This window comes from Heloderma suspectum, chromosome 3 (genome assembly GCF_057233095.1).
Source record: "Heloderma suspectum isolate Gila_16-S chromosome 3, 16-S_ref, whole genome shotgun sequence".
Lineage (NCBI taxonomy): Eukaryota > Metazoa > Chordata > Lepidosauria > Squamata > Helodermatidae > Heloderma > Heloderma suspectum.
The window spans coordinates 225,368,671-225,384,543 of NC_139460.1; the positions used below are offsets into that span (position 1 = coordinate 225,368,671).

General features: G+C 43.0%; 1 protein-coding gene across 1 annotated transcript in view; it reads right to left on the minus strand.

The window, feature by feature from the left end:
• Positions 1-15,873, minus strand: part of PLCE1 (phospholipase C epsilon 1) — a 202,781-nt gene that overhangs the window by 52,480 nt on the left and 134,428 nt on the right. Inside the window, 4 exon segments of the mRNA XM_084845832.1 lie at positions 3,326-3,488; positions 6,487-6,604; positions 8,323-8,505; positions 8,758-9,433. Of these exon segments, the coding sequence (XP_084701958.1) occupies positions 3,326-3,488; positions 6,487-6,604; positions 8,323-8,505; positions 8,758-9,433 (1,140 nt within the window).

Sequence of the window (15,873 nt, forward strand, 5' to 3'; positions counted from 1 at the left end):
ATTCTGTCACTGCATTAAGTGAGAATGACGATTGACAAATAAAAACAAAGAGCATAAATCCCCTATTTGAACAGCTAATTTCAGTGCTGAAACTGTGGACAGCTTGTTCCAGGGAGGTAACAAGTTCAGGAAATGATTAATTAAAGGGCTGCTAATGTTAATTATCTAAAGGGGCTGCCCAAAGAAACAGGAGCTGCTTTAGCAGGGGGCAAGACACTGAAGCCTTACAGACAGAACCTACACATTTATTTGAAACTAAATGCTGCTGTGCTCAATGTGTGATCTCTCTTTGCTTTTAACTCATTCTCCACATTTGCCCTGAGACTCATCCTGTGGCACTGAACTAAGGCCCCATCTACACCGGGTTTTTACTCTAGGGCGGGTGTGAGTCGAGGTCCGTCATGATTGATGACATAGTTGCGACTTTGCAGCCATCCGTGGTTTTCTCCCAGAAAAAGTAGAGTTCCAAACAGTCGTTTTACTGTGATTTGGGGGGTTTGCTGAGGGTTCCCCTGTGGTTGTGGGCCATCTGTTCCTTCCCCAAATTGACTTCGCATCTTACAGTGGGTGTGTTGTAGGTGTGCATAATGCCTGCATCACTCTGTGATGCCCCTTTACTCCCCCATCCCTTCGCAGCTACAAAGTTACAGAGGCACGGGGGGGGGGGTCATTTATTTAATCACACCTTCGCACATTTTTGCAGCTTCGTATCTTCACAATGGTTGCTTTTGGACTCAGTGCCCAAAGGCTGGGGAGGGTCTTGGGGGAAGGAACAACATCGCTCCGGGCACCATTTCGGAGTGATGGCTAGGCACACAGCGCTCACATTTGTGAGTGCGAACCATCGTGAGAGTCTCAGGCTGGGGAACTGACAAACTGATGGTGTGGAAATGAAGGAGCACAAAACACCCAATTTTTACCTAACACAGGGTCAGAAAGACACAGCAGAGCCCCGGAAATATAAAACAGCCACTGAAGTTTCGCACTCCCACACTCATGGGACTGCACAGCTGCGCATTTCAGTATAACACCAAAAAAAAGGGGGCACGGCGAGTCTCTTAGGGAAGCGCACAGTACATCACAAGTGTATCGCAGGGCATGGTGATTCAAAGCCTCATTGCTACACAGTTGCGATGGGGTGGGGGATCAAAGCAGTGCCATATAGATGGGTCCTAAGACATTTCGCAGGCTGAGTGTAAAAGGAAACCTTGGAGCAGTCCCACAGTACTACGCAGTCCCACAAAAGTCTGCAGTAAATTCCTCTTCTGGGGGAGAGTCAAAGCTGCTCCTGAGGTTAGCAAAGAAGAGGGGAAGGTGGCTCCTGATCTCTTGTGTTTTCTTTTCCTAATCAGTAGCCCCATGGAATTACTTTGAAGATCAGGGAAGCGGTGCTCTGCTATTTTCTGTGGGGAGGTTGAGCATGAGGGAACAACTTGCATTGCAGGACACAGACTGGCTCTCCAACACAAAATGAAAGGCAAGCAACAGGGAAAGAAGGGGCAACCCCAAAATGTCATTCAATTTCCCCAGGGACAACACCGCCCACTGTGCTTTAACTGCACATTTTTCTATCTACACCTGCAAAAAGACTGCTATTATTCCCTCTTTATCAGATTTTCTGTGGTAAGGAAAAAAAATGGAAAAAGAGGTGAGGAAACACAAGAGGATTACAATTGGATGTCTGGACCTTGCATAAAACTCCATGAATGAGGCATGGGTCATAGAGCTATTGTGAGGTATAGAAATGCAATAAAAAATACATAAATAAATGGCTATTGAACAGTAAAGGGCTTGTCTGGAAGCACCCAGAGAACTCCTTGTGCACGCGCACACACACACAAGCCACTAGGGCTTTCTTCACACGGAGCTTTTATCTTGAGATTGAGATGACTCCTTCACGGAAGGTTGCAGTCTCTTTACATGATGTCCTGAACCTCCAAGGTGTTTCCTGCACTAAACGCCCTTTGTTCCATTTTTAAATAGATTGCAGATAATGAGCTATCAAATTACCCTGTTGTGTTTCGCTTGAGTTCCCTCCACAGCAAGAAGAGGAGCAAGATCAATGAAAGATAATAGAAGACTTGGATACAGGGAGAAAGTGGGGAAGGGAGTGCGGGAAAAGGAAGCACATGAAAAAGGGAGTTGCTGTGATCTTGCATTTAAAATGGAAGCAGAAAGCCACGTTTTAAATGCAGCATTTTAGGCTGGTATAGAGATGCCCAAAGTTTGCGTTTCTGAAAAACTGGCATCTTACACTCAGCAAGTTGAATAAAGCCATGAAGCTGGCTCAGCTGTTATGTGTCTTTAATGAGAAGAATAATTTCATATTTTAGCAAAAGTTGGTTTCCTCTCCCATTTTATAAAAAATGCTCAATAATATTGGCCATGATCCCAAAGTCTTGAGACTATGCACACAAGATTTCTGCACTGGCACTTAAAAGATTATTCTAATTCTTACAGATGCACACAAACTGATAACCAAAAAAGCAGTCTATAGGTTTGTCAGTTAACAAAAGTGAATCACTTTTTAATTGCTAATAGGAAAGACTATGAAGAAATCCCAGGCATCTGTAGAATTTGTATACTGCAATCTGTTTCACAGCCAACACTCTTAATGACAATTCTCTAAGGCATTTTAGTGCTTCAGTTTTTATTGTTTTGCACCTATTATTGTATTTTAGATCTTTACACAGCTGCGGGTTTTTACTTTGGTTTTATACTGTATGATGCTGATGCTGATTAACATTTCTGTACTGCCGAATAGTCAAAGCTCTCCAGGCAGAATACAATATAAAACTTAATATAAAAGCCATTTACATATAAAACAATTTAAAACAACAATAAAAATCCCAGGACTGGTTAAAACCTTATCATATGCTGTCAAATGCCTGGGAGTAGAGGAAAGTCATAACCTGGCCCTGCAAGGATGACAATTTGGGGGCCAGGGGGACCTCAGTGGGGAGAGCATTCCACAATTTGGGGTGGGGGCACACCACCAAAAAGGCCCTCTTCCTTGTTGCCATCCCCTAAACCTCCCTCGGAGGAGGCACCTGGAGGAGGCCTCAGATGACTGTCATAGGATACTGGTAGGTTCATACCAGGGGAGTTTTACACTTCTAAAAGTTTTATATTATGTTTTATCATGTTGTTGGTTTTAAATGTTGTGAACTGCCCAGAAAGCTTTGGCTATTGGCAGTATAGAAATGTAATAAAATAAAATAAAATAAAATAAACAAACAAACAAATAAATGGATAAGAAGTGATTGCACAATTAGTTTTACCATTTCAGACCAGAAATGTATGTGCAGTTATGCTTTCTCCTTACCTAGATTGACCTTTTATTGATGATGACATCACAGGAGAAGATACTGGTCTGGCAGGTGAAGAGACCCCAGGTGATACACTAGGTGGTACTGATGTAGTCAGGGATTGTGTTCTTCTGGAAGGCAGGGTATTGATACCAGAAAAAGTAACCAGAAGACTCGTTTCTAAGAATAAAGAAAATTTGTAATGCTAACAGTTATAGGTAAATAATATTCCCTGGAACAAAATAAATGCCCTATTTGAACCACAAATCTGATGCCTAGAAGAGATAAACAATAGGTAAACATTTATTTTATTGGACTATCTTCTTTTTATTGGAAGAGTATGCAAATGTTCATGTTATACAGAACCATTTGTCAGACAGAAAGTAAAAGCACTAAAGACAACTGAAAACAAAATTATTATGTTATTCAAAATGCTGCTCAGAATGAGTATATTATATAATGCATGTATTTCACCAACACAAAATACCTAATAAAATGCATCATTAATTGTATCTCTCATTCTGGCATTAATACAGATGGAGGAAGCAATCCTACTGGGATAGGCAGCCGCCTCCGAACTCAGAGGCAACTGCCTATCCAATGCAGGGCAGGAGAAGCACGGAGGGGATCGTCCCCTCTGTGCTTCAGCCACCCTGCCTTTGCAGTTAGACAGCCAATTTTGGCTGTCTAGCCGCAGGAAGGCAGAGCGGGGGAAGAGGCTGCCTGACAACACATTGGATGTGTCATACCAGCATTTCCGCCTCCCCCCCACCCCAGAACACCTCGTTTTCACCGCTCCGCACTCCTCTTCCAAGAGTGGAGCGCGGGGCCATTCCGAGCTGCCTGCGAGGCGGTGCGAGAGGGTGGGGAAGGTCGGTTCCCGGAAACCGATGTATCCTATGGCTGTCTAGCCGCTGACTAGTGGCCATATAATTGCTCCCTAACTCTCTATTAAAAGGAGGGAAAGCAGAGGTTATTTCAATTTTCATCTGCTTGACCCAGACGTGTGCAGCAATTCTCCAGACTAACTAGAACTTTGGTATCAGACACTGAGCATAGGATCAGAGTCCAAGGACTTAACAAGAAATAGAAAGAATTTTAATTAAATGCAAAGTTGATGTAAGTAGTTGTTTTCTGATTTAAGAATTGTAACAAAACAAGACAAATAGCCGGATCAGCAACAATGGAATATTTATAAATAACTGTAAATATCCCAGAAAAACATTTTCAATGACAACCTTGAGATATACTTTTCTGCTTAAGGACAACAAGATGCAATACAATAGGGCTTTTTAAGGTCACTGCCATATCCTAGAATAATGCCCTAATAAGATTGTGACTTAAGCCACAGGAAGATTCTCAATCTATTATTTGGGTTGTATCCAATGTTAGACCTCCTTAGAGTAGACCCATTGAAATGAGTGGGGCTTAAGTTAGTCAGGACTACTGATATAATCCTGTTCCAGAGAAAAGTAGTCTTTATTACTAGTTTAGTTTGGGAATATAAAAGTCATGATTACATAGTTAATTGTGAATTTTTAATGAAAAATATGCTTATAAAAGTAGGTCTGAAAATGTCTTTTTTTTGGAAGAAAATACTATCTCAATAACATTACATGTAAAATTTGGAACTCAGCAAAATGAAAACACAACCTTGACAAAACCACTTAACTATGGTTTGTTGAAACAAGCAATTTTCATAACTCATAGTTTGAAGTTGGTTTATTGAAAATAAACAGTAGTTAAGATTAAACATAGTTTATCTGGTCTAGATGAAACAAGCAGCAGTAGTAAATTAAAAGCAGAAGGAAAAGCTTCAGACCTCCTCCTTGAGACTGCACTGGAGGAAGAGAGGGAGGGGGGTTTATCATGATGTTCATGGTTTATTGTGACATCCAAATGCAGCCACTGGCTGTGTTCACATGTCAAACTAAATCATGGCTTAAACCATGGTTTAAACTTTATCGTGATGTGCATGAGCTACAGTTGCCTTGGGTTCACACATTACCCTCTCTGCTGGCTGGCAGGAGGACTTGGAAGCATGTTTTTAAAATTGTGGTTAACACTAACTATGGTTAGTTTCAATTACCAGCTTCACAAACCATAGTTTGAATTTGACTTGTTTGGAATTGACCACAGTTAGTGTTAAGTTAACCACAATTTTTTGCACCACTCAACTTGATAAACCACAGTTAACTAAACAGAAGCAAAAGCTTCCAAAGTTCTCCTCCTGCCCAGGCAGAAGAAAGAGAAGGGAGATGGGAGCATGCCATAGTTTAGCATGTCATGCAAATGCAGCCACTGTTAACTAAAAAAAAATAATAGTGAAAATTTTGTTAGGTGTTTTTGTGACAAAGAAAATGTAACTGGGTTTAACTATTCAAACTCATATACCAGTCATGCATCTCCAGATAGAGAAGGGCCACCTGGAATGAATGAATATTTATTTATTTCATTTATATCCCACCTTTCTTCCATCATGGAACTCAAGGTGGCTACATGTGGTTCCCAGGTAGTCTCCCCTCCAAGCATTGACCAAACCCAAACCTGCTTAGCTTCAGCAAGGTGGCTGCCTCATATGCCTTCAGACTATGCCCTGGGACACTGAACTAGCATGCCAGCATTTGTTCTAATTTGCTCTTGCTGGTTTTGACTTATGAAAGTCAAAATGGTGTAAAATCTACAATCAGAGAGAAATTTAGTCTATATGTACAGCATTTCATTTGTAAAGAACTGCTCCTTGAAGGTGCCATCTCCATGCGATATACCATGGATGAGGTCACACACACGAGTCCTCTCAAGTGGTTCTTTCCTTCCCATGCAGATTCACTCAAACCTGAGTCAGGCATTTTTCAGTGACGGGTGAATTAGGCAACTGTTTTAGCAATGCTTACTTTATAGCTGCTTGTATGTTTCTTTAAAAATTGTAAGTATAAGCTACTCTGTTCTAGCAGAAAATAAATTCAGATCAGGATTAAAAAATCACTAGGAGCTTTTGCATGAACATCTGTTCTTTAAGTGCCCCTTGTAGTGCCCTACATTGCCCAACAAATCACACCTAAATTTTGGGAGCAATTTGAGAACCCACCATTAGACAAAAATGGGAAGCCAAGTGTTTGCAAGTCCACCACAGGATTCATTTGGTTCCTTTGTCAAAAATAAAATTAAGCTGAAGTACCTATTTCTTCTTGCTCATCAATATCTGGAGGGTCTGAACCACTTCTGCTCTGATTCTCCTTAAAAGGTCTTGCTTTTCGAATTGCCATTTCATCATCAGTGCCATCTCCACTTTCACCCTTAAAACATTGACCTTCATAATAAATACCTTAGAAACACTACATATTTCAACCACAATTCATTTTGTAAATTACAAAGCTACATGAAAACATCTAGTCAAGAAAGCCATTATCAGTTTGCTCAGGCAAAAAGGATGTAAATTGCATATGGAAGAAAATGATTAGGTATACATTTGAGGGCCAAACTAGATATGTCACTGGAGATCCATGACCGAGATCTGTTTTTTTAATGTAACCCTGGGGGGGGGGGGGATTTGGATTGGAACTGCAGCACTGGAGGGGGTTAACCCTTTCCCCAATTAAAATCCCTCTCCCAAAAGATACAATTTGCCCCTTGGGAGAAAACATACAGGTACCCCGTAAGATACCGTTATGTGCCCCCCTCCCGCACCGCAGTGCAAACAGTAGTCCAGGAGGGCATCTCCCTGAGGATAACAGTGGTGTGTGTGTGTGGGGGGGGTGTTTAAAATCTCCCCCAATACCACGGCCCTGATAAAAACTGAGGAGCTCCATGTTTGCTATTTCTTTTTTTAAAAAAAAAATCCATGTATCTCCCATGCCACGTCTACTTTGGCCCTGAGTATATACAGAACAGACAATCCTCTGAAGTCCTTTTCCAAGCTAGCTCACCCTATCCCATTAGCATAAAACAGCTGAAAAGTTGATTAACAATTTGACAAATAGGTGTTTGAATAAATTTTACTCTTTGGTCATCAGTGCAGGAGACATTATAAAATGGGGAGTAGACTATAATGCCATACTGAACTGATCCCCTCGAATGCCTGAATAGCAAACTGTCTTGCACAAGGATTTAGCACATCTTGCTACCACCTAGATGGAAGCCTTTGATCTTGGAGGCTTCTGAGATTCCTACACCACACTGGGCTGCTGCCAGCAGAGTGGGAGGAGCAATGGAAATGATTTTCACCTATAAATTTTTAACACAAAAGATAGCTGTGGTGTAATGGTAACTATGCTAAAGTTTGCAAAAACATGATGGGCTGGATTGCAATGGTTTCTTTCCTCCAGCTGATGAAGGGAAACTCATTCTGTCAAAACGAAACCTTTGGATCCAACCCATTACCTACAATTACCAAAAAAAAAAAAAGAAAATCAATATGTTACTTTGCCATTACTAAAATTAAGTATTCAAAAACTCATTCCCCTGTACCTCCAAACATTACAATCTGTAAAAGATGCACATTTGAACTCAGGATTTTTCCCACCCCGCCTCAGCCCCACTCCCCCTTGTGAGTAATTCAGCCCTCTTTCCAGCAACTGCAGTACTGAATGCTCACTGGCAGGTCCCAAAGTTTGGCTTCGCGTATTCCGCCTTCCAAATTAATGCGGGGGTGTGTGTGTGTGAGGGGAAGTGCTATTTTCTGAATAGTCAAAAATACTGTGTATACTTCAAATGTATGATGTTTCCCTTCCCCTTGGATTCCACAATACAGACAAAGGTCCAACTCAGAAGTAGAAAATACCACCCAGAATGCTCTATTTCTGGTTTAATTTAAACATAGGCAAACATTTGTACTAGTTTGTGTGCAAAAAAATTACCCTGCTTCTAAATAAATGAAATCCAACCAACAGCAATCAGATATTTCTATTTATAATCATTCTTTCTCTGTTGGTGAATGCAGTTAATTATGCAGGAAATATATAATACAGAAGCTTAAATTACCCATGCAACAACATTAAATAATTGAACTTCCTACCCTTATGAGTACTTTCTTCTTTTTCTTAGCTGTGCTGATTCCCAGAGTGTTGTTTCGTTGCACACCTGGTTTCTCTACACTTTTTGTCAGGTTTCCTGGGCTTGTGTTTCTCGTACTCCAGCGCCTCCCTCCAAACAGTTCAACAGCTTGAGCCAAGGTTGGGCCTTCATACCGTCCATCCTCCTAAGAAAAGTTATCTTGATTAAAATGGACAAGATGTGGAATTTATAGAGAAACATTTCATTTTATTTTAATTGTATGCATGCACAGTATCCTAGGGACACAGGCTAACCTAGACTAGGGCCCAGCTATCATTAGCAGCTATGGAGTGAATGATAATGGAAGTAGAAAAGAGATGATTATAGAGATTTAGTGGGTGTAGCTTGGCACATGTTCCACTTGCTGGGGAACAGGGAGAATCATAGATCACTTTACCTGATAAAGGCTGACGTACTGTTTTCGCAGCCACTGCAGTCTCTGATCAGGGAATCTCTTCATCTTTCTTATAGCATTCATTAATTCCAGCAATCCATCAAACAGCATTTTGGCAGTGTATTTTGGAGCCACAAAGTGCAGCAACTTATTTTCAGTAGTTTGAAGTCCATACAATAGTGTTACACCATTCTGTTCAAGGGACATATTGCAAAGTTTATTCTGAATGCACACTGCATGCATATCAATACCAGAGTGTCCCATATACACAGCCTTTGCCAAGAACAGATCTAAGCAACCTTCCACCAGTCCATTTAATCCAGTATTGCCAAGAAATTGAAATTTCCCAAGTTCAGCAGTGCTACCTGGCACGCTCAGTTTCATTTTAGAACTTGCAGAACAAACAGTGGTGGGTTTCATCCATGTCAATGTACTATTGTCAGGCTGAAGCTGAAGGAAACAGCGTGCTGAAAAGTGTGTCTCTTGGTCATAATGTATGACTGTTGCACCTTGCAGCATGAACTGATGGACATCAGCTCTGATCGACAGCACATACCAAGGAATGAGCTCTATTCCATGACTGAAAGCTTTCTGCTGCTCTTCAGCTGCCTGTGTAGCCCATTCTTTGCATTGCTCAAATATGTCATTTTCAGAATCTGACAGTTCTCCAGTTATAAACCTGTATGGAAACCAAGATACGGTCAGCCTTCCCTTAACACACATTATCATACAACAAGCTATTTCATCATGCAGTTTATGTGAGTGAATATACAACTGAATCCCTTTGCACTGTGTTACGGTAAGCCAACCTCATTCTTAACAACGATCTTATTCTGTTAAAATAGGACTGTTCCGCTTGGAACTAAAAATGCTACTTGTGGACAAATTTCACATCCAAATGGCATAAGTGGCAGTCATGATTGTGGATAACCAGACACTGTATGATTCTATAAGGTACAATTATTTCAGGCAAATTAAGATGGTTATTCACAGAGGAAAAATTGCTTGTTAACACAGACTGTGGGGTTTTGCCTTCCTCTTGCCTACATATTTTTCTCGCCTGCATATTGTTTTAGGGACTGGTCTCTCTCCAGTCCCTAAAACAAAAGGGCAAGTGGAGAAGAGATGCATGTGCAAAAGCAAGAGAAGAGGGGTGCCCCCCGCAACAGTTCATGGAATGCACAGATAGAAAAGGGTTTGACAAATATCAGTTGCGATAACTGAATAGGCCAGAACCATATGCGCATTACAAATTGTTCAGTACATGCCTAAGCCACAATGACAGTGCAGTGATATATAAATGGTGGGTTGGATTCAGAATTAGTCATACTTAGAGTAGACCCATAGAGTAGCTTGAAAAAGGGGTATGACATGGAAAACATTATGTCACTGAAACATCTCATTTTAAAGGCTTAACTGTACCATATTACACCACGGAAGAATGAACTATAGGCAGTTTACAAATAATATTTTCTTGGTGCAAACCAAACTCCACTGTGTCCTCCACGAACTTATGAAATATCCCAAAATGTTTGGGTGGGTTAGTTTGTTTGCATATATAGCCCAGAAAGCAGAAGATGGATGAAGAAACAAGCAGAGAAAATGGGTCATTTGGATAAACCAGAACAACACTAAAGAGCATGGAGCTCAATTTAGTGCCTTTTCTTTCAAATAATCAAGCAAGAATAGCAGTGTCATTGATTATAACAGGATGGCCAGCTTGTGATCCTCCAGAAGTTGTTGGACTGCAACTCCCATGATCCCTCACCATGATCTGCTGGATAGGGCAGACTGGAGTTGCAGTCCAACAACATCTGGAGGGACACAAGTTGCCCACATCGGGTCCATCTAGTCCATCACCATGTTTTCTACCATGGTCAGCCAGTTAACTCTGGGAGGGTCACAAGCAAGACCCAGCCTTTGATATTTAGAGGTATATTGGCTCTACTTTTCCATCATCCTAACAAATGGAAAATTAGGGGGAGACAGTCACACTCTAAAGGCAGAGTGTGTAACAATAGGGCGCTGACTGTCCCTAAACTGTTCCCCAATTCAAATAACCTGGATGGCCCTGGCAACAGACCCCCTGGGTTGAAACTGCTGCTGCTGAATGCCAGGTCAGTGAATGGTAAAACAACTGCTATCCAGGACTTGATCCTGGATGAGTGCACTGACCTGGCTTGTATTACAGAGACCTGGCTGGATGAAGCTGTGGGGGTTAATCTCTCTCAACTCTGCCCTCCAGGGTTCTCTGTTCAGCAGCAGGCAAGACCTGCGGGGTGGGGAGGTGGAGTGGCAGTGGTCTATCGTGATTCGATCCCCCTTACCAGGTGCCCTATCCCGCAGTCTGCTGGGTTCGAGTGTGTGCATTGGAAGGTGCGTGCCCGGGACAGAATAGGGATTCTGTTGGTGTACCGTCCACCCCGCTGCTCAACAGTCTCCCTTCCTGAGCTAGCTGGGGTAGTCTCGGGGTTGGTGTTGGAGACCCCTCGGCTTGTTGTGCTGGGGGATGTCAACATCCATGCTGAGGTTGCCCTGTCGGGAGTGGCTCAGGACTTCATGTCTGCCATGACAACCATGGGTCTGTCCCAGAAGGTATCTGGCCCCACCCATGCTGCTGGGCACACTCTGGACCTCGTTTTCTGTGCTGCATGGGGTTATAGTGATCTGAGAGTGGAGGAACTCTCTATAGTTCCGTTGTCATGGACAGATCACTACCTGGTGGGGTTTAGACTTGCTGGCACTCGGAACCTCTGCAGGGGCGGAGGGCTGATTAAGATGGTCCGCCCCAGGAGGCTGATAGATCCGAATGGTTTCCTGACGGCTCTTGGGGATTTTCCTGTTGCCTTGGAGGGCGATTCTGTCGAAGCCCTGGCTGATCTCTGGAATGGAGAAATGACCAGGGCCGTGGACACAATCGCTCCTGAGCGTCCTCTCTCACGAAGTGGAGCTGCACCAGCACCCTGGTTTTCTAGGGAGCTGGCAGTGATGAAACAAGTGAGAAGACGACTGGAGCGACATTGGCAGAAAACTCGGAGTAAATCCAATCGAACACAGGCTAGAGCCTATTTGAAGGCCTACTCTGTGGCAATACGGGCAGCAAGTAAAATATTTTTTTCTGCCACTATTGCGTCTGCAAAGAGCCATCCAGCGGAGCTGTTTCGAGTGGTTAGGGGTCTTTTACATGCTAGCCTGGAAGAGGATAATTTAAACCCCTCGACAGCCCTCTGTGAACAATTTGCTCAGCACTTTGCAGATAAAATAGCTTGGATCCGCTCTGACTTGGACGCTATAGTTGCTACAGACCCAGTGGAGGTAACTTTGGCCCCTGCTTGTCCAGTGTTGTTGGATACTTTTCAATTTGTACAGCCTGAGTAGGTGGACAGGATCCTTGGAGAGGTGAGAGCCACCACGTGTGTTCTAGATCCTTGCCCTTCCTGACTCATAAAAGCAGCCAGAGGTTGACTGGCCGAGTGGGTAAGGGGAGTGGTTAATGCCTCCCTTAGGCAAGGCAGAATTCCAGCCTGCTTGAAGGAGGCGGTGGTGAGACCTTTGTTAAAAAAGCCCTCCCTGAACCCCACTATATTGGATAATTATCAGCCAGTCTCCAATATTCCATTTCTGGGCAAGATATTGGAGCGTGTGGTGGCCTCCCAACTCCGGAGATTCCTGGATGAGACAGATTATCTAGAACCATTTCAATCTGGCTTCAGACCCGGTTATGGGACAGAAACAGCTTTGGTCGCCTTGGTGGATGACCTACGCCAGGAACTAGACAGGTGGAGTGTGTCCCTGTTGGTTCTACTGGACCTCTCAGAGGCTTTCGATACCATCGACCATGGTATCCTTCTGGGCCGCTTTGCTGGGATGGGACTTGGAGGCACTGTTTTACAGTGGCTCCATTCCTTCTTGGAGGGGCAGACCCATAAGATGCTGCTGGGGGACTCCTGTTCGACGCCCTGGCCATTGGCTTGTGGGGTCTTTCAGGGTTCTGTTTTGTCCCCCATGCTATTTAACATATACATGAAACCACCGGGGGAGGTTGTCCGGAGTTTTGGGGTTTGGTGTCACCAGTATGCTGATGATACCCAACTCTACTTTTCCTTTCCATCTAATTCCAAGGAAGCTGTTGGGGTGCTGAACCGGTGTCTGTCGGAAGTAATGGATTGGATGAGGGAAAACAAATTGAAGCTTAATCCAGACAAGACAGAGGTGTTCCTGGTCAGTCAAAAGGTAGATCAGGGAATAGGGATACAGCTTGTGCTGGATGGGGTTACACTCCCCCTGAAGACACAGGTTCGCAGCTTGGGTGTACTTCTGGATTCAGCCCTGAGCCTGGATGCCCAGGTTTCAGTGGTGGCCAGGACTGCATTTGCACAGTTAAACCTAGTGCGCCAGCTGCGCCCGTTCCTTGAGATGTCTGACTTGGCCACAGTGACACATGCCTTAGTTACATCCCGTTTGGATTACTGTAACGCACTCTACGTGGGGCTGCCTCAGAAGAGTGTTCAGAAACTTCAGCTGGTTCAAAGAACTGCAGCCAGACTGCTGACTGGGGCTGGCTACAGGGAGCATACAACTCCCCTGTTAAAACAGCTTCACTGGCTCCCAGTCTGTTTCTGGGCACAATTCAAAGTGCTGGTTATGTCCTACAAAGCCCTATACGGCTTGGGTCCAGGTTATCTGAAAGACCGTATTCTCCCTTATCAGCCTACTCGTGCCCTGAGATCGTCAGGGGAAGCCGTTCTCACCATCCCACCATCATCACAGGCACGCCTGGTGGGAATGCAGGAGAGGGCCTTCTCAGTGGCTGCCCCAAGGCTCTGGAACTCCCTTCCCAGGGAGGCGGGAGTGGCACCCTCCTTGATATGTTTTCGTAGGCATGCAAAAACTTTTTTGTTCCAGCAGGCCTTTGGGGATAACTAGTCTGGACCTGGGAAAATGTGATGTATGGATACCATTTTTGTTGTTCTGGTTGTCTTTTAATGTTTTAATATTTTTACAATTTTAATATTGATGATTTAATTATATTTTTAACTTTTGTACAGTTGTATTTATATTTCTATTTATAGGTTTTAATTGTAGCAGTTTTAACGTTGTAAGGCTGCCTTGAGTCCCAGTATTGGGAAAAAGGCGGGATATAATAATAATAATAATAATAATAATAATAATAATAATAGGAAGATTTCTGCTCACTCAGTTCTTATTTTAAAGAAAATATATCAAGTTTAGTATGTGAACAAATGTAATTTTTCCAATGTAAAACATAAACCTCAGTTAAGAATAAATTATTCCTGGAATAAAAGCTATAGACTATTTAAAATAATGATATAACAAGACCTTCCAAACACTTCTCAGATGTCAAGAGGTGATCTGAAAGGAGAAGAAAGGAGGTCAGACTCACTTGGCATCAGATGTTGCTCAACTGCCCAGAAAGAACTGCCAGATGATCATAATTCTATTAGAAACTATTTTGTCAGGAAGCAAAGATGATTTCATGTACATATTAAGGGAATAAGCACATTTAGAGCACAGTGCTCATGCTTCATTCACAAATGAGCAGTTACTGGACGATGGTATAATCTTAGTGGTTCAGTAAGATCAGGATTTTATTGAAATTATGGTACAGAAATGTACTCTGCCAACTTCTTCTTCCCCCACCAGCCTTAAGAACTCTTAAGGTCTTAAGTGTAAGAACTCTTAAGAATCAAGGGCCAAACTATGCAATTACACTGCAGATCTACCTTGGTACAGGGAAACTTGTTACAGATTAGGAGCTTCTTCTTTTGAACGAGGGTTAACCTTTTTTCCGGGTTGCCTGACAGTCGGGGCTCACAGGGGTGTCTGGAGGGCTGCCAAAATGGTCCCAGACCTCTCATAGTTGCCCAACCCTGATGTATAGTTTAGGCTCATCCACAAAAGCCTCTGGGGGAAGTCATCTGGAGGTTTGGGCTAAGATGTCATCAGTATGCTGATAACCCATAGCACTCCCTCACAGTTCCCTCACAATTGCCACTGCAATTCTGAACCTAATTTAAAGAGTTGGTTGTTAATTTTAAAGCCCTAAATGGCTTAAGACCAGGTTATTTGAAGTACCACCTTCACCCATAGAAGCCTGCCTAGCCACTAAAATCGGCCACTGAGGTCCTGCTTTCTGGCTCACCGGTGAAGTCCATTAGGCTGGTGGGCACAAGAGAGAGGGCCTTTTCAGTGGTGGCCCATCACTGTGCAACTCCCTGCCATAGAAAATTCACTTAGTCCCCTCCTTGGGTGTTTCTCAATGGGACTTAAATATCTGTCTGTTTATACCTGTTTTTTTATGGATTAATATAAAATGGCTTCAGGTCTTCAAAACATTGATTTTTAAATTGTGTTGCTAGTTTTTACTCTTTCTTTTAGATGGTATATTTTTGTGGATTTTATACTGATTTTGTATTTTATAATGCTTATCAATGGTACCTTCTCAAACTGGGGAGAGGTAACAAGTGGGGTACAGCAGGGCCCAGTCCTGGGCCCAGTGCTCTTCAACATTTTTATTAATGACTTGGTGGAGGAGGTGCAGGGAATGCTGATCAAATTTGCAGATGACACAAAATTGGGCGGGATAGCTAAACTTTTGAAGACAGAAACAAAATTCAAAGTGATCTGGATAGACTGGAGCGCTGGGCAGAAAACAACAGAATGACATTTAATAGGGATAAATGCCAAGTTCTGCACCTAGGAAAAAGAAACCAAATGCACACTTACAAGATGGGGGATATGTGGCTCAACAACACTACAAGTGAGAAGGATCTTGGAATTGTTGTCGATCACAAGCTGAATATGAGCCAACAGTATGATGCGGCTGCAAAAAAGGCAAATGCTCTTTTGGGCGGCATTCATAGAAGCATAGCTTCCAAATCCCGGGAAGTACTAGTTCCCCTCTACTCAGCACTGGTTAGGCCTCATCTGGAGTACTGTGTCCAGTTCTGGGCACCACACTTTAAGAAGGATGCAGACAAACTGGAGAGGGTTCAGAGGAGGGCAACAAAGATGATCAGGGGACTGGAAACAAAGCCCTATGAAGAGAGACTGAAAGAACTGGGCACGTTTAGCCTTGAGAAGAGAAGAATGAGGGGA